At 48.8% G+C, this 25,831-nt stretch overlaps 1 protein-coding gene across 2 annotated transcripts; it reads left to right on the forward strand.

Moving 5' to 3' along the window:
* The first annotated feature begins 3,978 nt into the window (after nt 1-3,978).
* PRXL2A (peroxiredoxin like 2A) lies at nt 3,979-23,935 on the forward strand. Of its 2 annotated transcripts, none has more exons than XM_033131196.1 (6): nt 3,979-4,133; nt 14,651-14,813; nt 16,557-16,648; nt 19,878-20,018; nt 20,716-20,880; nt 23,547-23,935. In XM_033131196.1, the coding sequence occupies exons 2-6, from the start codon at nt 14,669-14,671 to the stop codon at nt 23,658-23,660; spliced, it is 657 nt and encodes a 218-aa protein (XP_032987087.1). In that variant the 5' UTR covers nt 3,979-4,133; nt 14,651-14,668; the 3' UTR covers nt 23,661-23,935. The 2 variants fall into 2 exon arrangements, with proteins under 2 accessions (XP_032987087.1, XP_032987085.1); XM_033131194.1 differs by having other exon boundaries at nt 3,996-4,133; nt 14,634-14,813.
* The last annotated feature ends 1,896 nt before the right edge of the window (nt 23,936-25,831 follow it).

Consider the following 25,831-nt stretch of genomic DNA (forward strand, 5'->3'; position numbering starts at 1 on the left):
AGTTGAAATGGACAATGTTTTATAAAAATGTAGTTTAATAAACACAATCAACAGAAAAGTTCTTAATTGGTTTTACTATGCTAGTATAATCCAGATGCCCCCAAACCTATCAAAGACAGTAAGGAGTTTGAGGGAGAACAGTTCCCAAGACTACCCTCACTTCTGATACCAAATGCAAGTTTGGGGTCCCCAAGACCAAACTTAGGCTTGATAACTCACTGGACAAACTCATAGAACTCACTGAAAGCTGCTATGTTCATGGGTATAGTTTATCATAAGGAAAGGAAACATTAAAATCAGCCAAGGGAAGAAGTGCATAGGACAGAGTCCAAGAAAGTACCAAACTCAGAGCTTCTCGTTGTTCTCTAACTGTGGTCATGAATGTGTTACTTTTCCAGTAGCCATGTGTGACAGTACATAGAGTATTGGTAACCAAGGATGCTCACCTGGGCCTTGGTCTCCGGAGTCTTTCTTGGGACTCAAACATGCAAAACTCACTGGCTGCCCATATGGCCGATATCAGTCTGCCCACCCTAAATCACACTGTTGGTGTGGTTCTAAGCCTCCACCCTAAATTACATCGTTATTATCTGGCTATACCAATATCATATTAATTTGAATTACAATGACTTTATGGATTATTTTGATATTTGGTGAGGCAAATTTCATCTTTTTGTTCTTTCATGTTATTTTTATAACTACTCTCAGACATTTGTGTTTCCTTATAAAACTTGAATTCTGTATTAGTTAAATTACATTCAGTTATAAGTGCACATTGTTTATACTCTGTGAGTTGAGTTGAATTGCTGTATAAATATCTCAAAGATTACATTATGTTTTGGCACTGAAATGAAAAAGTTATTGTAAATGCAGAAATTCATGGAAACAGCAATGGAACATAAATTTGATATTATGTTAGTAAAGGAAATTTTGTCATCAGAAGAATGATTTCATTTTCCTATTTTTTTGCAAAGCAGCAATCGAGTTTTATAAAACTAAGAGAGAAAGCTTTATAAAACTAGAGAGAAACTCCCCCGAATGAAGTCTATTATGTTTTGCTACTAAGATACATACAAAAGGATTGTAATGTAATGGAAAATTTGCCAAATCTCTTGAAATAGATAAAATAAATTCCAAAGCAATGAGACGTTAGTGTCATCAATTCATGTGTTTTGAAGGGCTATCATTAAGATGTCAAATATCTATTTATCAAAACTTCCTGCTGATTTTGAGTACAAGACAATAGTGGAGCGCTTTAAGAAATGCTGCGTCACCAGTGTTCCTAATAGCCAAATAATAACACTGTGTGACAAAATACAGATGCAGTAACTCAATCCAAATAAGATAGAGAAGAGTTGGACTTTGAATGTGAAGATATCTTTGGAACACCGTAACACATTTATTTCATTTTTTCCCCCTTTTTAGTGTTTTAGATGGGAACTAACCCAGACTTAGACCAATCAGAGTGCAGCAGTACTTTGGCCACAGTGATTGGCCAATCAGAGTGAGGCTCAGGGCTTTGTTCTCTCATTGGTCTAACTGCCCCCCCATCCATGCTGGATCTTGGAAGCCATATTATGACCAAGAGGAACTAGCCTTACCTGGAAACCAACACATGGACAACAGAGCAGAAAAGCAACAGAACCTGGATCATTGATGACATTATTGAACCACAGGATCATCTCAGGCAGTTTGGGTGGGGTTTTCTGTTATTTGCAAACCAAAGCTTCCTAACTGAATGAAGGCTCAGTAAATGTTAACAGAGCAATGATGGTGCGTGAGGACATTCAAGGAAGCTTTCCTTCTGCAACCTGGGGCCAGAATGATACCACCATCCAGCCCCCAGTCAGTTATTGATTCACCTGGTGAACCATTGTTTGTGTCTATTAGGGACCCCAGAAAGAAGACCCTAAAGGTTTTGCTGTGAGGCACACTAAAAGTAAGAAGAGTTTAATTCAGGGGTATCAGCAACTTGGAAAATATCTGGAGCTGGTCTGTGCATCTCTATTTTTGTAGTTCATACACATCTTTAGATCTTGATTTGACTTTCACTCGTCCACAGAATGGGGATCTAGGCCTGTGATAATGAAGTCAAGCACTGTTTTTACTTTGTTTTCACTTTGATGCTAGCTGCTTCCTGAACTGTTCCCACTGAGCCCAAACACACTATGGAACAGTCAGCTTAAAAAATCATGTTAGCTGCTGGCATGGATCACTGCTGAGTGAGTAGATGAGGCTCGGGAGGCTGTGATGCTGAAAGAATCCCAAGACTTTACCCACATCTGCCTCGTGCTAGCAATGTCTTTTGCTTGCCCTATGGCATTTGTGAAGGACAGAAGAGTTTCCCAGCCCATCAAGAGGGTAACATCTAAGTTATCTAAGTTGTCACAAAGCTCCCAGTTGACCTTAATTTCTACCCTTTTAAATTCAAAATGTAGGTTATTCTATGGTTTTTACAACACTAGAATTACTTTTCTCTTTAAAACTTGGCAGATTGGTGTCTTTGTTTTTAATCCTTGAGCTTTGTAAGTAAGTTTTCCTGTGCCTACTTGCCCGTAACATATTCCGATCTCGTGATTGCTTTTTAATGAGTTCAGCCTGTGCCTTCTCTGACAAGTTGGGAGTATGTGTGTGTTAATTAGCTATCAGATCTAGCCTAGCTTTTGAAGTCCAGAGCTTTGACAAGTTACAAAAGTATAAATATAATCCTAGGTTTTTGCATTTGGTAATTATATCACAGCTGAAAACTCAGGGAGCCTCCCACCTCAGGATTCTGCTACCCCTGACCCCTGAATGGTTCTGTCATTAATAGTCAGTCTCTGGGGACCCAGACCCAAAGGAAATGACTTCCTGTTTTGTTCTAAGTGGCCATTCTTCCCTGAAACCTTCCTCGCTGTTTGCCAAACATCCTATTTCAGGATGGAGAGAATGAGCCTTCTCCCCTTCCGTTTTCCAGGGTAAGAAGGAATGAGGCAGGAGTGAGAAAGGTCCTCTTATGACTACATCCGTTATTGTACCAAATTATATAAAACTTTGGGGCCTTCACATCAAATACCTGGTCCTGCAAGAAGCCTGCATGATCACACAAGCTTATCCCTCTCACCTCCAATCTAGAAACATCCTCTCTTTCACCACACTTCCCACGTACATCTCAGTGCTGGCCCTGGACCAGGCTCTGGAGTCCCAAAGGTGAATGAAAGGATCTCACAGTCTGGTTAAGGAGAGACCTCTTGAATACAGTCTATAGGTCCATAAGTTTACAAGGAACCTGATCTCTGAGTGGGAGGTCAGGGACGTAAATGAGGAAAGCCTTTGGACTTGTACACCGGTAGGCAGTTCCCAGGTAAAGTGGCAGGAGGGCATTGCAGGCAGATGGCCACCTCTGACCAGTGGACTGACACGTCAGCTCTGCTCTACTACTTCATTGCAAACTGCCCTGTCACTGATCAAACTGTTGTCCCAGTGATATTTTAAGTGTTGTATTGTGGGTCAGTTCTTCCTATTTCTGAAAAGGTGTTCTCCTAATCGCCTACTGGGATCAGTGGCTGTCAATTCTGAAGCTGTTCCTAAAGCTTTTAGTGTCACTCATCGGAATGCGTTGGTCCTAAAGATTCCCCTTCACTATGTATGCTCCCCACCCCCCGAAAAACACTGCTCAAAAACTCGCTAAGGACTGAAAGGTGACTATCCACGGGTACAGATGTTTCCAGATCCAATTAAAGCAGTCCAGAGCCTCCTTTTACTAGAGAAAGCGCCTCTAACGAATCAGGAGGCTAGGGTCACCTTTCGCGAAGGACTGGGCAAAGCTAGAGCTGTGAGAACTAGGGACCACAAGCGAACCGCTCCCAGCGCCGCGGAGATTGGGTGCGGTGCTGGGCGAAAGCGGTAGAGCTAAAGGGCTTTGGGCAGAGCCGGAGCTCCTCCCACAGGGGGCGGGGCGGGGCCACGTGGGCGGGGTGCGGCGGCCGCGCCTGCGCGGGGTCCACCCCTGGACACATGGGGCGGGGGAAAGTTGGGTTCTCCAACCCCCCGCGTCTGGCACTACTGAAGGCTGGCGGGGGGCAAGCGCGAGCCGGATTTGCTGCTCGCAGGGGCACGTGAACTCCTCGAAGGCGGGCTCCGCCTCGGCGCAGGTGAGGAAACTGAGGCAGAATGGGGTACGCGGATTGGGTTGCTGGTTTATTAGGCCCGCCCCTCGGGTGCGTCCAGAGCCGGCGAGAAGCTCCTTCCGAGCCCGCCGGGCGCCGCAGCACCTGCGGGGCCCGAGGCGGCCCCACCTCGCCCAGAGGACGACGCCCCCTCCCGGCACCGCCGCGCGGTCAATGGAAAAACCCCGCGTTTAGGGTCAGAGACCCGGGGCCGAGACCCGGGGCCGAGACCCAGGGCGGGACCCGCAAAGAACCCCCGTCTACCCCGCCCCCAGGCTTTGAGTGAGGCTGATGGCACAGACCTGCCTGAATTGTTGAGACAAAGCACTCAGAAAAGAATTACGTCCTGGAGCGTCCGTCCCGGGGGACTGGGGTGGGGGGTTGGGGGGTGGGTCCTGAAGCGGGGCTGCGCCTGACGGCTGTGTGTGGGGGACAGGGGGCGGGACACCTAGAGGTGAGCGGGTGAAGGCTGAGGGACCTGGCGTCCTCCGCTCTGTACTTCCATAGGGTCATGTGTTTTATGGGGCCCCAATTTCTAGCTTTTTCAGAATTTCATAGGCACCTGTTTGCCTCCCATCCTCCCTTTGCCCCCGCCCCCGCTCTGGTTACAAACTCCTGACAAAATTGGGACGAGCCCAACTATACATTTTAAAACACTGAGCTGAAGTCTGGGCAGGAAAAGTCGGACAGCACTGATCCTCAAGACTGTTGCAGAGACCACCAGGTGAAGGAGGTGGAAAGATCGTTAAGGGCTGTGGGTAGATAGCACACCGGGGAGTCCAAAAGCCCGCCGATTCAGACCCAGGTGACAGCCTCCTTCCCTTACCACGCCGTGCTCTTTCCACAGCCCAATTACCTAGACTTCGATTTAAATTTAGTTTTTTGTTGTTGTTTTTTTAACTTAAATGTATTTTCCTTTGAGCTTGGCAGATGAATTAATAAAGAATACTTAAGATTTATTTTGAAAAGCATTGTCTGGGAGCCAGGCCTTGGATGTTCCTACTCTGGCCCAGCCCTGGAGACTGAGAATTGGGATTCAAAATGTGAACCCCAATTCCTTGGAACATATCCAGTCATCAGAAACCCTCCATTTCATGTACGATCAACATTTTAGGGGCACTCATTGACTAATCTAGAAATGAGTAAGAATTATACCGCACATTTATGTCACGCTTTGTAAAGTAGCTTGCCGAGCATCCTCTATACTTTTAATCCTTCTTACCACTCTGTCGCAAGTAATTCGGGAATTATTCCCATTTTACTGATGCAAGAAAAACCAAACCAAAACAGAAAAACAACACAGTGTCTTGTCCAGGTTCTTACAGCTTGTAGAATTTGAATTCGATTTTAGTTATTGGTCCGACCCTTCACCATATCACCTTTGTAAAGCATGCCATTTAGTTGGGATCTTACACATTGTTCCCGAGGGAGACAGAAGAGGTTTCTAATGAATGTTTTAGCAGCTTGTGTCACTTCAGTGGTGCTCGGAATGTCTGGTGAGGACTGGAATTCTGGGGTTTGAAACCCATGCTTTGTCAGTATCCCAGAAATAAACCAGCTCCCATGCCAACTGGGTACTTGTGTCTTTGTGAAATGTTGGGCAGAGAGTCTCCAAGTCTTCCTCCGCGGAGCCTTGTGTGACAAGAATGTCTGGAGGCACTGGAAGGAAACCAGCCTGACTTCTGAGCTCAGTGGCCCTGGCACAGGGAGATCACAGCTGGGCAGTGCCCTTTGCCTTCTCTGGTGCTGCTAGTGCAGAAGGCAGTGTTGGCAGGTTACAGAAGGGACACAAGGAGTATGAAGTCTGACAAGTTCGCGAACTTGTAATGATGTTGCTAACTTATTTTTGATATCAGAGGGATTATTTATTATGAATCTGTACCAACTGGATAAACAGTTAACCAAGTTTACTATTTGGTTATAGCTGAAAAGGCTGCGTGAAAAAGTTAGACGACCTGAACTTTTTGCCAACAATTCATGGCTCTTGCATCACAACCATGCACCAGCTCACACGGCACTCTGTCAGGGAGTTTTTAGCCAATAAACAAATAACTGTATTGGAACACCCTCCATACTCACCTGGTCTGGCCCCCAGTGACTTCTTTCTTTACCTGAAGATAAAGGAAATATTGAAAGGAAGACATTTGGATGACATTCAGGACATCAAGGGTAATCCGATGACAGCTCTGATGGCCATTCCAGAGAAAGAGTTCCAAAGTTGCTCTGAAGGGTGGACTAGGTGCTGGCATCGCTGCTAATAGCTTCCCAAGGGAAGTACTTGGAAGGTGACCATAGTGATATTTAGCAGTGAGGATGTAGGACTTTTTCTAGGATGAGTTCGCAAACTTAATTGTCGACGTCGTATGCATCGACGGTTAGGCCAGACCTAGAACTTCCACCCAAGAGGCAGGCCTCCAGTGACACAGCTGGAGAAGTTGTTCAGTTTTTTTTTTAAGTTTGTTCTTCTTCAGTTGTCCTGCCATCATAGGAGAATGAATGAATCCGAGCCCTGCAAAGAAGAGAAAGATAATGTGGCCTTACAATTCTGAAGTGCTTTACTATGTCCACACTGCTTCTCATATAGTCTTCCTGACAGCCCTTCAAAGTGCCCTGTTTTTAAGACAGAGACACAGGTTCAGAGGGATGAGGTGACTTCTCAGAGTCAAAGAGTGAGAACCCAGGATGTTTGTCCTGAAGCCCCGTGTCTTTTGTGGTATCACCTGTGCCTTCCCACCCACACCCATGTAACGTGATAGAGCAAGTGTTCTGAGCCTAGCCAGGTGGCTGTGCAAGCGAGGGGCAGAATGGCCAAATATTTTGAGGGTCTCTGTGGCTTCAGGATCATTGATCAGAGGAAAGGACCTCTCACAGCCCCCACATTGCTCACCCTCGGCAGTGTCTCAGCGTTTCCCAGTCGCTGATTATGTCCTCTTGCTCTGCTTCCAGCATCTGTTCGGAACTTTCTGAATCTGGCATCTGAGACCAGAGCTAGTCAGCTCATTGCATGTTCTGTGGCGAGTTCTGTGGCACTTGATGACAAGGGTAGGTGGGAGCGCATCCCCTAGTGCCCTGGGTGCCCCTGTCACCAGGCTGCTAAACTGGCATTTTCGAGCGTGTCTCGTTCCTCAGAATTGACAGGACCTCGTTACTGTGGGCAGAGAGGTATATAATGGCTTCTCAGCTGAGAATGGACAATGTGGCCCTTAAGAAAACATTTGGCTTTGGATTATGAGCTGCTTGCAAAGCACTGGGCTTGGGAAGTAGTGCTCTCTCTAGCCACCAGATTCCCAGGCCCTGTTCAGGAGCCTTTTTACTTTCATGTTTAGCATTCTACAGGCCATCGAGCAGACTTCAGGACCTGTAGGCCCCCGGCTTCCTGAGCCCCCGACCCCCACCACACACGCTACTGTTCCGTTTTGCAGGAGTGTCCAATGCAGAATAAGTAGTCATGGACTGGGAGTGGGGAGACCCAGACCTGAGTCCCAGCGTAGCCACTGACCAGCCCTCCCCAATGTGACCTTGGACTAGCTAGCCCCTTCTGTGGGCCTCAGTTTCCTCATTGACTCTGTGAAGAAGGGGCTGAACTAGAGCTCTGAAGGGAGGAGAGCAGAATAGAGGAGAGCAAAGGAGGAAGATGAAGCATTCTTTCCAGCCTTGTTCCCTGAGGATGAGAGGCGAGGACTGTAGTTTCCTTTGGCTCCCTTTCTTCCTTCTGCCCTGGCCCTGCCTCAAGCCAGCTCATCCTGAGGGGGCAGGATTCCCTGGGTGGAGCTGGACTGGGCAGGCATACCCTCAGAGTTTAAATGCGATGCTGTCTCTACGTGTTTGAGGCATGAATTAACCCACCCAGTGATGGTACTTTGTTTCATTAGGAGTTATCGGTTTCTGCCCAGAGGCGGTTTCTTGAACCGGGAGGAGTTGGGCTTGGGAAGCAGGGAGTGAGAATGCATACCCGGCAGGACAGCAGTAGTGGCAGGCGTCCCCATGGCATTCTGGATGTCATAACCCTGGAGTCGCAATCACGCAGTACAAGTCTTTGGATGCCAGGGCTGAGATAACCTCACAGGCTTTCTAGTTCCTTCTTCTGTGTGCATAGGTAGGAGACCTAGGCCCACAGGCCTTTACAGCTTATGTCACATTGCCTGCCAGGGAGCAGTAGAACTAGAACCCAACCTAAGGTTACTTAAACCCCAGGTTTGAGTGTTTTCTTTAAGGTCATGCCAGCACTGTCCAAAATTACCTTCCGTACTGAGCTGAAATTGAGTGGTTACGAATTAGCTCCAACTCTGCCTCACTGTGGAGTGTAAAGAGTAAAATTCATATTCTTTCACTAAACAGTAATGCCTGCTAATTACCAGGATTTGTATTCAGTGCTGGAGATGCAGGAATGAATAAGACAATGGCCCTTGCCCTCTGATTGCTCCACCATATTGAGTAGCCAGGCCTGTAAATACGTCAGATACACTAAGTCCATTTGCTTGTGCAATGTGCAAAGGTATGTGTGTGTGCACATGCATGCATGCTATATAATCAGAGGTCAGTTGTCGGGGCTTTCCCGAAAGGCTTTGGCGAGAAAGTGTGACTTGTGCTGGGCCTCTACCGAGTTGGCATGGGAGAGGAGGGCATTCTGGGTGAAGGAAACAACAGGAGCAGCAGTGCGGAGCCTAACAAAACATGCTCTAGTCCTTGCATGTTGAGTGGCCTGGCGAGGCACTGGAGGAGCGGGGATGAGGCGCGATGGTGGGCTGGGAAGGGCCCCGTCGATGTGCCGAGGAGTTGGTTGTGGGTGAGAGTCCAAAAGCAAGGGAAGGAGGTTGCAGGTCCGGTGTGTGACAGTTGCCGTGGCTACAGCGTGGAGAACAAGCTGTAGCAGACCTGACTAGAGCCAAGCCAAGCTCAGGTCTGTGGTTACTGAACTAGACCAGGTACAGCGTATTAGGGGCCTGGGCATGGGCCGCAGCTCTGAAGTTAAGAAGACGAGGGTAGTGGATGCATTTTCCAGAATCATTAGATGTGGGCAACGAGGGAGAAAGCAGAGTAAAGCAGGACTCTGCGTTTCTGGCTTGAGCAGTTGGCTGGATGCTTGTGTCATTCTCTGAGCTGGGGAACTCTGGAAAAGAAACTGACTTTGGTGGAGGTTACTTCTGGACCTAGTGCAGCAGAGAGAGCCTGCAGAATCCCCCAGTGGAAACTGAGTCAGGAACAGCAATAGGAGCCTGGAGGTCCGTACCAAGGTGGTGCGTGAAACCTGAAGTAGGTGCGGTCCCCCAGGAAGGGAGAGCGGGTTGAGAGGAGCCACTTCAGCGGCAGACAATAGGGGAAGGCAAAAGGAGGTCAAGAAGAGACGGCTGTGAGGGGCGTCGGTCGCGCCAGCTGACTTCCTGGGTGTGGGTGACGAATGGGGCAAGGGCCGGCTTGGAGAAAGCAGCCACGGAGAAAGGGACACCTTCCTTCGATTTCAGTTAGTGTGGCACCTGGGCTGTGTCAAGGACTTCACTTCGTTAGTGCACACTGGATAGCAGAGAGGGAGTCTGTTGGCACCTGATAAATGTTATCTGCATGGTTGCCGATGACTCAGACTTTGCTCAACTTTTTGAAGGGCTAGGGGGCCTTGGCAGCTTTCCAATTTGATGTTTTCTGGAAATTGACTACTGGCAGATGAAGGAGCGCCAGGGTTTCTGGGTGGCCGGGTCCTGCCCAGGGAGGCAGCGAGCTTAGGACCCTCGGCGGCGGCGGCGGCGGCGGCGGCCTCTAAAGCCCCGCCCTCCAGCCCTCCCTGCCGCCTGATTGGAGCCGGCGGGCAGCTGGGTCAGCCTGGCCGCAGACGCCGGGACTGTGGACGCTGCGTGTGGATGGTGAGTGCTTTGTTCCCAGGTTTGAACTGCTCAAGGATGGGGGAAAGGGGCCCTGTGTGGGGGAGGGAAGGTACCTTGTGAAGTTCTGGGCTGCAGGGAAGGAACAGGGGAGAAGCGAGTAGAGTTATGATGAGGAACCAAAAATGTGCGGACTGCAGAGTAAGCTGTTTCTGATGGATGTCGCTGGGGTGCTTTAGGAATCTTAGAATTAACTTTGTCCAACCCCCTCATTTTGGCGGTGAGGAAAATGAGGCGGGGGTGGCGGAATCAATCCCACTTGGCCCAGGGAGCCCAGCTGGGTCTCCTCTCCCCAGCTCCATGCTCTTCCCAGAGCAAAGCTGCTACTCTGAGCGGCCACAGCTGTTGTCGGTTTGTGGTCTTATCACGCTTCACCTTCTCGTGTGGGAGAGGACGGATCAGATAAGTCCCACAGTGGGGAACTGAATACTGTAGCTGTGTCAGGTGGGGGCTGGCTCTTCTGTCAACAACCTTGCTATTATCTTTCAGAGAAACTGACCCTTTCCTTAAGGGAAGGGGCTAGAAAGGGGAGGAAAGAGAAAAGGACATCTGTCATATGGTAAATTTCCTTTAGAGTAAACGTGGTTTGACTATTCGATGACTGAAAAACTAAGATGAGCTACTTAAATTTTTTTTTTAAGACAAAAGGGATCATACCCCTTGATCACCAGAAACCCACAAGTGAACATGTAGGAGGCAAGATGTGACAGTAGAAAGACTACATACAGGCTTTGGAATCCTGGTGACCGGGGTCTGGGTTGCAGCACTGCTGCCTGCTGGCTCTGTGACACTGGAGAAGGTACTGACCTCCAGTGTTGTCAGCTGTAAAACAGAATCATCGCTTCACCGTTGTAAGACTGCTGAGTGAATGAAAGTAGGCCACGCATGTTGAATGCCACTAAGTAAAGGCTGGTTTACTGGCCGCCCTATCTCTAGTTAGTAGCCTTGGAGACCCAAGTGAAAGTGCATTGTCCCATTTAGATATTGGGGCTACTTGTACCCCCTCCCTTTTTTGTGGGTGGGAATAGCTGTGATTCAGGATTCCGAGTAAGCTCTCACTGTGCAGCAAGTACTGCTCCAAGACAGGCCCGGAGCAAATTGCTTTGTAGCTCAGGGGGGCTTGGCTGAGGGGCTGGACCTACACACTACACTCCCCATAGGTGTTTCCGAAGTCTGTTTCCACTGCTTCCCCCTGGCAGCTGCTAGCGGCCCACTGGGGCGTATGTTCCTGGAGAGCCTGCCTCTCGCGTGTTGGTGCCACGAGACCTGAGGGTGGGGTCCGTGCTCCCCAAAGGGGTGATTCTCTGCCCACACTTTCTGATCATAGCCAGGGTTAGGGTGGGGTAGTAAACATGCTCTTGGTGGTTTTGCAGTCCACAGCTTATACTCCAGCTCTTGAACTTGAGGTAGAGAACCAGGGGCCTTTGGGACATGGACATTTGTATTCTCAGAGTGCCTTCAGTGCTGACAGTCGCCCCCAGCTGGCCTGCTGCTGCCCGGCTTTATTCAGTCCGGGCCTGACCTAGCTCTTCCCCCAGGGTCCTACATCGGCTCCAAAGCCACTTCCTTCTGGGTGCTTCCATGGCTGCCCAGAGCAGATGTAACTAGCTCTCAGCCCTGCTCTGCCATAGCCACATGTTCATATGGCTGCCTTGTACCTCACCTTTTATTCACCAAGCTGCCTCACCTTTCCACGTGAATTTTGTTATCTGTGTACCAGGCCTGTATCTCCTTGAGCACTGTGTATCATTTAGTTTTATGTCCCCCTAAATTTCCATTTATTGGACAGGTCAGTGCTGAACAAATGTTTGGATAAATGTTGAGTCTAGTCGAGTCTGATTTCCCTTGTACTCTTGAGCAAGCAGGCTGATGACAGCTGCTGGAGCCTGTTCGCCTCTAAGAATCGGCGCGGTGTGTGGGAGGGCTGTGGCGCTGGCCGTAAGGGTCGCTGGACTCCCTGAAGGGCGCTCATGTGTTCCAGGAGTTGAAGCAATGCCTGTTGTAGGGTAGATGCAGAAATGTTATCAGATCTGTGATCAGAGCCCACGCCATGTGCTCCTGCATCATACACACATGTTAGAAATCCAGGGACGTTGGAAAAGTGCGTCAGGGTACAGAAATTGTTTCAAGCTCTGGGGAATCTCTTGTTTACAGCAGGCAGGTGAGAGCTGTGGTTTTCCTCGTAATTGTTCTGTGATCCACACATTACTGTAATCCAGTAATGTGTAACTTTGCCACGTAAAAGAATTGGAAGCCAGCCTGTGGAAGGTTCCTTCCTGCTTGACCCAAGAACTTTGGTTCTCCAAAGTTGTCATCTTCATCATTCGGTTCTGTTGAATTCGTTTCAGCGCACATTTGTGGAGAATCCACTGTGTACCAAACAGGCACTGTACTAGGCAGGGGAGAAATTGAGGAACAGAGTCAAAGAAAAGAAAACTGGCAGATAAGTCCAAATCTGTGTTGAGCACATTAGAAGGCTCATGTGTGCGGTTGGAGCACAGTACCACGGCGTGGACAGGCAGAACGTACAGGAAGACGTGGTGAAAGGGGTGTCTGAGCCTTGAAGAATAGAACGAATGGGGTAGGACACTCCAGGCAGAGGCGAGATGTTTTCTGTCTTTGACGCCCACTGTGGCCGTTGCTGCCCTCCCACAGTGAGCTGAGGGAACAGAAGCGGGGCCTGGAGCAGGCCCAGCTCTCCCAGGCCAGCCTGCCCTCGGCCAACCAAGCACAAAACCTGGAATTCTTTGCTCCAAAACAATGCGTCTCAGACTTCAGTGCGCATGTGAATTGCCTGGCGATCTGATTGAAATGCATTTTATGATTCCTTAGTTCTGAGGTGAGACCTGAGATGCTGCGTTTCTACGTGACGCCAGCGCCAGCTCTGCCAGTCCGTGGGGCCACATTCTGATACTGAGGTTACAGCTTGAGTCCGTCACATGGGAGATGCCATAGCACCATCCCTTCCCCGACACACAGACCAGCCTCCCTTTTTCCTCTTCCCTAATACGCAGATGCAAAAATTCCTCTTTCTTAAATGCTGTTCTCATTTGGTCACCCCCACCCGTGCCCAGAAGTTCCCTTTTATTTCTTAACTCACATCTTCACTTCCCAGGCTGCCTTAAACACTAGTCTGTCCTGCCCTTCTCTTCCCTAAGTCATCACCACCAAGTTATTCCCAGCCCCCTTCATGGTAGCGCCCTCTCCCTTGGCAGTGACATGCAGGTCGCCAGACTTTTGCTTCATTTGGAGATGTCCTTTCCCTAGGCAAGCCCTGCTGGGGAGAAGTAACTCTTCGGTGAGGCGGGACATACACACACACACACACACACACACACACACACACACCCAGCCTTGTGCCTGGTGATCTCAGCACACAGAATCATGCTAGTACTTATTGGGAGGAGGGCCCCAGTGTAAGTCAGATCCTAGGATGGTGACAGGGCCAAGTGGAAAGATAGGTATTGTCAGTGGTTGTCCGTGGAAGGCATGCTGGTGGGGTACCTGCTGCTGTTACAGAGGGAGGTTGCTTCCAGGGGCTCCCACCCCCAGAAGCACAAGGCTTCCCAACTAGAGGAAGCCTCAGTGAGGCACCGCGCAGAAGCTTGGAACAAGTCTGCACTTGGTTCTGCAGGACCCCCCTGCAGCGCCGCTGCAGTTGCAGCGCCCCCGGCGTGATGCAGACATCTTTTGCCCCAGCGCCTGCGCTTCCCTACATATGCCTACTCTCTGTCTCTACCCCCTTCATTCAGCAGACACCTGTGTCGTTCTGTTTACAGGAGAGAACTACCAGGTTAGACACTGGAGGTTCATAATGGCCATTTCTATTCAGCTGTATCATTTCATATAGGTGGTAGATGCTCGGAAGACATTCGCTTTCTTGTTGGCTATGGTTCTAGGCACTGCTTCTTTTTTGGTTTGGTTTTGTTTTCACCATGAGCCTGTTTTATTTGTACAATGAGTACAAAATCAGCTCTTCTCAGTTGGGAGAAATGTACTGAGATGGCCTGCCTACCATGAGTGAGGCCCTGCTGGGAACCGTCTGAGGCTGGATGAATAGGATATGGTCTCTATTTCTGAGGGATTCACAAACTAAAGAGGAAGAAGGGTAGGGTGACAGAACAGCGTGCTGGGTGGGATGAGGTAAGTGTACTCTGATCACAGAAGAGAAAGCTGCCGTCCCCGGGGAGTTGATAGCTGAGACTCCCGGTTTGTGAAGGAAAGGCAGGCATTGACGAGGAGGGGCAAGAGGGCATAGTCTGCCCCAGGGACACAGCATGGGTGAGCACTACGAGCTGGGGGGCTACAACCTTGGGCACGCGAGAGGGAGCAGCAAGAGAAGCGTCTGTGAGGCCTGTCGTTGCTGTCATTGCTCCTGACTCGCTGGTGAGCTCCTGGGCCAGGAGCCTCCGTGTGTCTGGTGTATGCCCACCTCTTGCAATGCCAGGCGCTTCGCAGCCCTCGTTCAGTCCCACCTTGGACGCTGCTGCTCCGCCTCCCCTGCCTCTGGCCTCCTGGTTGGCCACCCAGCTAGAGCCTTGCACTTTGGGAGATCAGATTCCAGCTGTTTTGTGAGACCAGTAACGTGGTCTTCCTTCCTCTCAATCTCCAGAAATGTCTTTCCTCCAGGATCCCAGTTTCTTCTCCATGGGAATGTGGTCGATTGGTGCGGGGGCCCTGGGGGCTGCTGCCCTGGCACTTCTCCTGGCCAACACAGATGTATTTCTGTCCAAGCCCCAGCAAGCAACCCTGGAGTATCTGGAGGAAATAGACCTGAAAACACTGGAGAAGGGTAAGCAGTGACCCCCTGGTCTCAGTACTTTTCCAAGGCACTGGGATGCAGGCTTGCTTATTTTTTCCTGTATAAAAAAAGGCTATTTCTTTTTTAATTGAAAACGTATTATAACAACATTAGGAAACATTTAATGATACTTGTTAAATGACTGATAATTCCATTCCCCCAACACGATAATCATTTTTATTTTTGCACATTCTTTTGCATGTTTACATATTATTATATAGTTGTGATCGTGGTGTATGTGATATTTTACATTTTTGCTTTCTTTGTACCAAAAGCATTTTTCACTTTCTATTGTTGTCCCTTTAACTATAATGATAATTGCTCCATAATATTTAGTAATGTCGTACCACTGTTTACTAAGCCAACCATTCCAGAGAGTGTTCTAAGGACTTGGGCCTCTGGATCTGAGAAGCACTGTGTCTCCGTCCGAGCACAGGGTTTGCTCATTGAAGGGAGGAGTCTGGACTGTTACTGGCACGGGCATTGCCAGCCCTCACCTGCGGTGCAGCTGCAGCACATGGGGGAGCACAGGTTGCAGTTCCAGAACGCACCTGCCTGTCTCCCCTTCTTGGGGAGCCCCCCTGGAGTTCCTGGTGGACACCGAGAGCCACATATTTGCATATGTGCCTATGTTGCCTCACTGTGTGCTCTCGGCATTGGAGCTGGAGCTCAGGGATTTCTGTCGTGTAGTGTGGGTACAGTTGGCATGGGAGTTTGGCACAAATTGGGGCTCCTTAACTGGGCAATCTCCAGGGTGGCCCCTCAAAGGGAAGCCATCGTCGTCTGTTCAGGAAGTGAGGGAGCTTGTCCAGGGAAGGCAGGAGCGTGACTGCAATTTATGAAGGAGGTCACCTTAGAGAATAGGAAGCTTGCAAAGAGAGCCCTGTTGTGCTTTGTTTAATCTAGGGATTCCCAATCTCAGTCCCTCCCCCCCATTTTTTTTGTGTTTTTTTTTTTCCGTATAACATCCCACAGAGATATGGATTCCTCTCAGAAATATTAACATAATAAGGGTTTATACTTACTAACCCCTCACTAAGTCTGTATTTCCAGACAATGTGGTGAGCACTTTTCATACCGGTCTGTTACTACTCCCTGCAGCCCAAAGTGGAGCTGCTAGACAGCTGTGCTTACAAAGGAGGAAACAGGGCCAGGGGGAGACAGCATGCCGGAGGCCACACAGCCAGACGCAGGCGCAGGCTGAGCAGGGGGCCCGGAGCTGCAGCGCTGTCCTGCGCCACAGCACTTCCTGCTTAGGTGTCATCTACCCTCCCCTGTGCATTAGGTTGCAGTTAACATATTTAGGGTAAAAATAAAATTTAATTCCTGTTGACAATCCCTTTGAGTACTTTTTTTAGGAGTGGAGGTTTTCTTGGCCAAAGTACAAGATCTCTTTCAGGTTTTGGCCATGTATCTGCCCTAAAGGATTGTTACAGTCTGTTGATACCAGCAAAGGAATTTGCCATTTTTCCAGAAATGGTTTAGCTTGGGATGTTCATGTTTGCAAATAGATTTTCATGCGGGAGAGACCTTTGGGGTATCTGGTACGATCCTCACACGATATTAATTTCCTGCGAGGATGACTGTTCCCTGTCTGTCTCCTGTGTGCTTTCCCCCGTGTGAATGCCTGTCCAGGTCCCCTGCTAGGCCTGGTACTATTTACCCACTGCTGAGAGGGCGAGGTGGGGTGGGGCTGGCCAGAGATGATACTGAATTCCCTGTTCCTTTCCCCAGAACCAAGAACTTTCAAAGCAAAGGAGCTCTGGGAAAAGAATGGCGCTGTGATCATGGCGGTGCGGAGGCCGGGCTGCTTTCTCTGTCGAGAGGTGAGTGCACTGAGGATCTGCTCGGAGAACAGGGTCCTAGCAAGTGGGAGCCAGTGCCTTTCCCGTCAGAACAAGGACCCGCAGGCCCACACTAGCCTTTCATCAGCACCGGCCCGTTCTCTAGTACTTGCTCTAAGTATTTCTTTTAGCTTATTCTCTGTGTCTGTTCATTTAACCACGCACCATAACCTGGAGTTAGCCATGTACTTGACTTTCCTTTACTACTCTCAAGCCCTTTCACCCTTGGACTGTCTTCCCATTTAATCGAGGATGAGGACGAGGTCCATGTCCACGTTCCCGATGCTCACTCAGCACAAGGTTTGCTCATTGAAGGGAGGAGTCTGGACTGTTACTGGCACGGGCATGGCCAGCCCTCACCTGCGGTGCAGCTGCAGCACATGGGGGAGCACAGGTCGCACTTCCAGGACGCACCTGCCTGTCTCCCCCTTCTTGGAGAGCTCCCCTGGAGTCCCTGGTGGACGCTGAGAGCCACACGTTTGCATGTGCACCTCTGTTGCCTCACTGTGTGCTCTCGGCATTGGAGCTGGAGCTCAGGGATTTCTGTCGTGTTAATGGTGTGTGTACAGTTGGCATGGGAGTTTGGCACAAGTTGGGGCTCCTTAACTGGGCAATCTCCAGGGTGGCCCCTCAAAGGGAAGCCATCGTCGTCTGTTCAGTAAGTGAGGGAGCTTATCCAGGGAAGGCAGGTTCAGCCTTGTCACTTTATAGTTAGGTAAACCGAGGCCCAGAGTGGTTTGGTCACACACTCATTTGGTGGCAGAAGACCCAGGTTCTGAGGTCGCTGCCTTGCCTTGGGGGACTTGGAATGACAGTGCTGCTCTGGAGGTGAGAGCTTCTAAGTTGTGGCCGTGGCCCATCCACATTGTCATCGTCACTCCTCTGCTTGCCCTCCCTGACCCTCAGGCATTTCCTTCCAGCCTTGCAGGTCTCGTTCCTGCTTGGTGGTTGGGCTGGCAAAGAAGCTATTTAGTGACATGATGCCCAGCTGTCATTTACATTCAGGGCACTTTCATGCTTGTTGTCTCATTGATTCCTTCCCATATCCCTGGAAAATACAGCTTGTTATTATTATTCTCATTTTATAGAGGAGGAAACTGAAGTATAGAGGTTGTGACAAAGTCACACTGCTGTGGGGAGGTGTATTAATTTCCTATTGCTGCTGTCACAAATTACCACAAACTCAGTGGCTTTAAACAATACACATTTGTTATCTTACAGTTCTATAGGTCAGAATTCTGAAATGGGTCTCATTGACCTAAAATCAAGGTGTCAGCAGGTCTGCATTTTTTCTGGAGGGTGCAGGGGGTGAATAATTTCCTTGCCTCTCCCAGTTTCTAGGGGCCGTCTGCATTCCTTGGCAGGCAGCCCCTTCCTTCATTTTTAAAGCCAGCAATGGTTGGTGAAGTCTTTCTCACATTGCATCAGCTGTGACACTGACTCTTCTGCTATCCTCTTCCACATTTAAGGATCCTTGTGATTCCACATGGGAACCACCCAGATAACACAGCATAATCTCCTGTAAGATCAGCCGAGTAGCAGTCTAAATTTCATCTGCTGCCTTCATTCCGCTCTGCAGTGTAACAACACATCTTCACAGGTTCCTGGGGTTAGGATGTGGACGTCCTTAGAAGGCATTATTCTGCCTGTGACAGGAGCTGAAGTTCAACTCAGGGCTTTTCACTCCAAATCTGCGATGCTTCCATACACCAACACAGAAGCCTGCTGTGACGTCGTTAGGGCACCGACGTAGAAGCCTGATGTAGAAGCCTGCTGGGACTTGATTTCTCAAGGCCAGTTAAACCCAAAAGGTTCTCAGAGCAACTGCTCGAATTATAACCTGTTTTCCAGTGCTTTGGTGCGTGCCCTGGAAGAGCATTTTGTGGCAACTTATAGTTCTAAAAGGGTGGTCAGATGGCCATCTGAGCTATTTTGAGTGGCCTGGGGAAGAGGTATGTGACCGAGTGTCCACTTCATGGCTTTGTACAGTGACCCACCCAGAGTAAAGAGCCCAGGAAAAGCGAGCAAAACCTTTCGTGTCACACACAGGCGGTCTTTGACCACATCAGACCTTGAGTGCTCTCTAGAGCGGTTTGCCACCCACTGACGCTCTTTGTAAAACCATTGTCATGAATTCTGCTTCGCCAGCTCTCCTTTTTGGTTGTCGTTCTAGAAAATAAATGAAAAATATAGTTGCCACTCTCCAGCAGTGTGTGTATATTGAAGGAGAGTGGGCTGCATTTGAAAGGATTTCCTGCTATTTCTTTATTTCTGACATCAAATATGAAAAGGGATTTGTTCTTCACTTGGGAGCTGTACCATGACACGTGTGGTTTCGGTTAGTCATTCAGCACGCGGTTCACAAGTCAAGGATTTCTGTGCTTTTCAGCTTAGCTGCAGTCTCCCCATTTTCCACCTTCGCCTTCAAATCTTTCCACCTGGTCTCTAGTACCTTCTGAATATCCAGCCGTGTGAAGCACTGAGGGACACGAGAAATGGAAGACATAGTTTCTAACTATGAGATACACTTGGGAACTCAAGGGACAGTGCTCAACTCAGTGGTGACACGCAGACCAGTACAGAAAAAGTCACCAAGCAGGAAAGATTGGATATGCACAAAGAATCGGGCCTTCATTCCAGGCTGGACTAGCTAGGGAGAACTTTATAGACCAGAGATCCCTTTCTGGAGGGTAGGGTTTGAGCTGGAGAAAGAAGGAAGGTTCTTGTAGCGAGGGGAAGCCAACGCAGTGAAGTTGTGGAGGCAGCTCTTCACGTGGCCTGCGTGGGGTTAGGCCTGCGTGGGGTTAGGCCGGTAGGTGCTCTGCCAGTTTGGTCTAGTGCAGGGGATGAGGAGGAGATGAGGAGGAGAGAAGCCTAGGAGCCAGGAGTAGAGGACCACATTTGGGTGCGCTCTTAGTGGCTGGATGCTCCCCGGGCCATGGTTAGGACACCCAGAACAGGAGCCTGGCCTCTCCTTCCCACCGTGGAGAAGATGAGAAGCCTGGCTGACCCGACGCCCTATAAGGAGGCCTTGTGCCCCGCTGGGACATTCTTATGCTGGGTTACACAGGCCTTAATTATTTCTGGCATTTTGTCACCTTTGTTCTTCTGCATTCAGTGCCAGCCGCGCTCTGGGCCTGTAGGGAAGAGGGTGTTGGGTGGCTGCAGAGCCACAGGAGTTTGTGCCCCTGACCTCCCCTGTTTTCTGCAGGAGGCTGCAGACCTGTCCTCCCTGAAGCCCAAGTTGGACGAACTGGGTGTCCCCCTCTATGCAGTGGTGAAGGAACAGATCAAGACTGAAGTGAAGGACTTCCAGCCCTATTTCAAAGGAGAAATCTTCCTGGATGAAAAGGTGCGTGTGCCGTGAGCGTGTCAGACACAGATGGGTGAGGGTTGTGCTCAGGTATGGATTCAGTGGCCCAGGTTGTGTCTGGCCGGGAGCTGGACGCTGAGCTCCCTTTCAGCTGCCCTGAACTCACAGGGGCTCTCCCAGTCCTCTGAGCGGAGCGTGCTTGGACACTAAAGATGCCGCCCTCTCACTTACTACTTGAGCCCTTGCTGAATTGTCCACCTGGGAACGGGAGCCTAGGAAATAGCTAAAACTCCATCAGGGTTCCCCCACCATGCATTTGGGGCCCAGCATAAGCTCCTGTCCCTTAACTCATTGCAGCCATGTTTCTTTCCCCTCTACTCTCACCTATGCAGGATGTAGAACTGTTATCACCCTGCAGGCATGGGAACCTGCAGGGTTTTTATTTTTATTTTTATTTTTATTTTATTTTATGTTATTTTATTTTTAGCAATAGGTTAGAGTCAGAGCTCAGATCTGTTTCCCTAGGTCAGGCCTGCCTTGAGATTGGAGGCTTTGTCCCTGGGCAGTTGAAAGTGCCCCTGGCTGGGGGCTGTGTGTGTATGTGGGGGGGGGAGGGGTGAACCAGCAGGCTTTGGATCTCTGTGTGAAAACCAGCGCCCTGTGGGGAACCTTTCCTACCCGGGGGAGGCAGGCATACAGGCTACTCATATGGGGTCTGTCCTTCTCACTCCTACAGAAAAAATTCTACGGTCCCCAAAGGAGGAAGATGATGTTTATGGGATTTGTCCGGCTGGGTGTCTGGAACAACTTCTTCCGGGCCCGAAACGGAGGCTTCTCTGGAAACCTGGAAGGCGAAGGCTTTATCCTCGGGGGAGTTTTTGTCATGGGATCAGGAAAGCAGGTAAATCCCTAGTGTTCACTTGTGAGTCTGCAGGTGTCGGTGTCTGTGACGGTGAGACCCCAGTGTGGGCTGACTTTCCCTACTTGGAGTCTCCCAGCCTTCCTTCCAAAAAGCCAGGGAACATGGGGAAGGGGGAGAGAGGGAAACCGTCCCTCTCCCCCGTCTCCTCCAGTAACGTCATAGACAGTCAGAGTTTGGCAGGTGAGGTGAGCGACGGCACGGGCTGCACAGCCCGGCTCATCAGTGGCTCTGCCGGGACCTGAACTCAGGTTTTCTGATGTCAAGTTCTGTTTTCTCGACTTGAACAAAAACATAGTTATTCCTCTGTCAAGAATGTACTTCTTTGCAGTGTTCCCAGGTCATCAAGGATGATTAGCAGAGAAAAGTAAAGGGGAAAGAAGGATTAAAAACTGGTGCTTTTCTCAGCGGGGGTCCTAGGATCCCGACTGTCCCCAGAGGGTAACAGACTTATCATCAGACAAGCTGTCTTGGGCCCTGGAATGAAGATCCAGAGAAGCATGGGGATCCTGGGGAAAGGTGTGCAGAGCTGGGGTGTCTGTGGGCCCAGGAGGCTCCATGTCAGACGGCAGGCAGCCTCAGGCCATGGTGATGTCCCCGCACTGGAGGGCAGTGCCAGCAGAGGCCACCCGGACTCAGAGCGGGGATGGGGAAAGTGGATGCCAGCTCAAGGGCCTGGCAGGGAGACATAGAGCCGGTCCCGACTGCTAGGCCTGTCTCTTCAGCCTCAGCGTGACGGTCCACTTGGCCTCATCTGTAAAGAGACAGGCTTGTCTGCCTTGGTGGATCTCACTGCTAACACTGGTAATTGCATAGTACTTTTTGCAATTTGGGAGGAATAAAAGTGAATTGGAATAGAAATCCTTCCTTTTTAAGCTTCGTTTCTAACCTCTTCCTTTTAAACCTTGGCAACTGCTTTTGCTTGTCTATATTAGAATCTAGCATGAATTGTTATCTGATTTAACATAGACCTCTTTGCTAACTTTCTGCTAAATACATCAAAGTGACTTAGAGATAACGGCCTTGTTCTAGGTGCTCAGATATGTCATCTCATGTCTTCTTCATAACTAATCTGCGATGTTAGGTATTTTTATTCTTACCTATGTGTAAGGAAATGGGCCTAGAGATGCAAAGTAACTCAGCCAAAGACACACAGCTAGTGAGTGGTACAGTGGAAATGCAGCTCAGGCACTCAGACCTGTACTGCAGCAGAGCCCCTGCCCGTAGTCTCTCTTAGAAGTACTTCCCAAAGATCCCTGCCAGACGCCCGGGCGCTTGGGCAGCCCCGTCCTCAGAGGATCGCTCAGCCTCGTCCCACTCCGGCATTCTGGGACTCCTTGCCCCTGCCCATTTCTGACTGCCCTCAGCCTCCAGGGCAGGGCTTGGCTCACCGGCCAGCCTTCTCTTGCCTGGCAGTGACTCATCTGGTTCCCACGGGCTCCCCCAGCCTGGCTGGCATGCCCCTGTTGTTGCTAGGTGTGGTGTTTGGCTTTGTTGGTGTCCCCGGAGCGCCTGCCTCCTTCTTTCCTGGTGGAAGATTGACTGGGCTGGCAGAGCGTCAGGGCTTGCCTCCATGTTTCTTCAGAGCAGAGTGTTTGCAATCCCACCGTTCCAGCTGCCACTCAGTGGGGATTTCTCATGTAATAATAATCGTTAAAGCATAACTACTTTAAAGAAGTAATGTGTTCCACATAGAAAATTTGAAAACGAAACAGTAGGAGGTAGGAAGAGCCATTCCATAAGCTCAGACACCACACACAACCCGTTAGAACAGAGCTGAGCTGAGCGGCCCTGGGTTTTCTTTTTAGAAAATGGTGTCTTACTAAATGAGACGTTCTTTTTCATTTAACAGTATGTTATGAACCTTTCCTCATGTATATTCTTCCTCTGTATCTTTAATGTCTGCATAGTGCTTTATATAGTTTTATATATTTATATGTAAATCAGCTTTCCTGTTGTCTCCACAGTGTGGTAGGACTTTCTGTGTATAAATAACGATACAATGAACATGTTTACAGATGTTGATTTTTTTGAGTTCCCAGATGTCATGGGTCCAAGAACTCTTTAACAAGGATTCCTTGATGTGATTGCAAACACATTCCTTTTTCCTTTCTTACCACTTTAGGGTACTTTGGGATGTCCTGTGCATTTTGCCTCATACTGTCAAAAGTGAGTGGCCTTCAGTTTGTTAGGAAAACTAAAGTGAAGAGAGGGTCTCCCCTTTCAGATGGTCATTCAACGCCTGCCAAGGTCTGACCTCTGAGCCCCACTTCACACCTTTCTGCTTTTCTGTGTAAGCTCATTCATTTCTCTTCGCCTGGAATGTTGTTTTACCTCACCTCTCTCTGTAGACATCCTGGGTACCTCTCCTGCTTTATATTCTTCGAAGCCTTCCCTGATCCCCTGATTATATTTGATCACTGCTGACGTCCTGCTCCCAGAGTGGCTGGTACAGTCCCAATGTTGTGATGTAGCCGTCGCCTTAGCTGCCTTCCCCAGGAGACTGAAGTAGTCCAGGGCAAAAGCAGGCCTCATTCTCTGTCCCCTGTTGTCTTGAGCACAGGGCTTCACAGATGGCTGTGGCTCAGTGTCTGTCTCGTGAGTGAATGACTCAGTAAGGATTGATGCACCCTCTTCTTTCCTTTTAGGGAATTCTTCTTGAGCACCGAGAAAAAGAATTTGGAGATAAGGTAAACCCAGTTTCTGTTCTGGAAGCTGCTAGGAAGATCAAACCACAGACTTCAGCCTCAGAGAAAAAATGATTGTGTGAAACTGCCCAGCTCAGGGATAACTAGGGGCTTACACCCGTGTTCACAGGATGTTATGTTTCCACTCACGTCCCTAAAGAGTTAGAAACCCACTTATGCCATGTTCTCAGTATAGATCATTGATGTATTTTAGTACTGTACTCTGTTTAGGCTCAATAAGACAAAATAGCCTCCAAACAAGACTGATACAAATCTAAGAAATGAGTGAGGGTTATTTCAGCGAAAATCTGGAAAATAAGAGGCTCAAAGTGGATCCCGTTACAAACATATATGTTGTCTGAGTGCTCTTATTTGAAATGACTTTTATTTTCGTGTCTTTACAAATCTAAACAAAGTTAATGATTGACTTGAAGATTAAAGATGCAAGGTTTTGGCTTGTGTGTTTTCTATTAATGACTTATATGATGTTTAAATAATACTAATATTAAGGAACTGATGTGCTCTGGATGGCTTGATAAAGGTAGATTATAAAGTGAAATCTAGTTTTTCATTGTCTTCCATTCTGACCTCAGAGGTTTGTTTTTCTGGAAGAAATGATCATCACTGGCTCTAATAAAATTATGCATCATCAGAAATTGCCTGTAATATAAGTTTTTTCATCTAAAAATGTTTACCCTAATGATGGCTGAATATAAATCGTCCTGAACGTGAAAACTCAGTGTTCTCCATGTAGATGGGGTAAGGTGGCCGGTTCAGGACTAAGAGTGTGACTGGGTCTGACTTCACGTGGCAGTGGCTGCAGGTGTGTGCATGGCCTGTGAGGGCGGGGCGTTTGCACACGACAGACAGCACACTCGGCAGTGACTCATCCCCAAGTAAGTGATCCGGGGACTCCAGCTCCTAGTAGGATAACTCAGATGAGAGTTCTTTGGTGCCTAGAAGACACTTGATTCTGAAATGGCTCTCTTGCAACTAGAGAAGAGTAGAGCCTACGAGGACATTGCAGCAATGCATGCATAAAGAGAAACCTTATTGTGAGTTCCTTCACCAGCTGTTTTACTCCTGGGTCCTCATATGCAGTGGGTCTTCTCGCTCCGATTAGCATGGCGTTATGGAGAGAGCACCAGATTGAGTCATGAAGTGGGTTCTAGTTTAACTGTGTGACTTTGAGCAAAGCTCTGGCTCTCAGCTTCTTCACTGGTAAAATAGGCGTAATAATTACTATCTACCATTCAGGGCTGCTTATTAGAAGTCATTGAGGGAAATGATAAATATTCTAAAACAATGCTTCTTAAACGTTAATGTGCCTGCAAATCTCCTAAGGATCTTATTAAAATGGAGACTGTTAAAGAAAAACAAAGTCAGACACCAGTTAAAAGCAGTGAAGGCAGATTTTATTCAGTAGGGGAGAAGCCTCAGTATAAAACTTTGCTCAACTGGGATCTGTGCAGAGGTGATTGGAATTTTAAAGGGAGAATGAAGGAGTAGGAAGGGGGAACATGCGGGGGTTTGAGCAGTCAGGGAAGTGGAAAATTACAAAACGCGTGCTGGGGGGATTGGTCTGTGTGATTAGGCTATCTGGGTCTGCTAACTGGTTAATTTATCACGTGAGGCTTCCCTCCCACAGAGACTGGGAGACGAGCCCTGTCAGTCCTGATGATTACATTTCAGAAGGGTGGTCCCCAGGTCCCTGCGAGAGACACTCCTGGGTTTCGGGAGATACACATCTCAAAGGGACAGAAAGGATTTACAATTGTTAAGTTTTTTCAAATGAATGCTCTAAGAAAAGGGAGGTCAGAGACCTATGGTCAGGTGTTTGGCTTGGACGAACAGTAAATTCTTTTGGCAGCCTTGAGTTTTCCCAGGCAGGGATTCAAGGAAGGGCTGGGTTGTCCCAGGGAAACAGCCTTCAACTGCTGGAAACTATGCTAGTGTTTGTTCAAGTCTTTTAGTGTAGGGGTGGACAAAATCATTTGTGCTGAAAGCTTTACAGTTCTCAGGACAGTTGGGACTGGAGTCTGCCTTTCTGACAAGCTCTAGAGGATGTTGACCTTCTACTGGTCGTGGCTCATGCTTTGAAAAGCCAGAATCTCAAGAGCCCTACAAATCAAGACATTAATGTCTGTGGGCTTTGGGCTTGAAGTTTTAGCAAGCTTCTGACAAGCACAAACAGGTTTCCTTTATTTGATAAACAAATTGAGAATCCATAATGATGCAAACTGCCA

Source organism: Rhinolophus ferrumequinum, chromosome 16 (genome assembly GCF_004115265.2).
Source record: "Rhinolophus ferrumequinum isolate MPI-CBG mRhiFer1 chromosome 16, mRhiFer1_v1.p, whole genome shotgun sequence".
Classification (NCBI taxonomy): Eukaryota; Metazoa; Chordata; class Mammalia; order Chiroptera; family Rhinolophidae; genus Rhinolophus; species Rhinolophus ferrumequinum.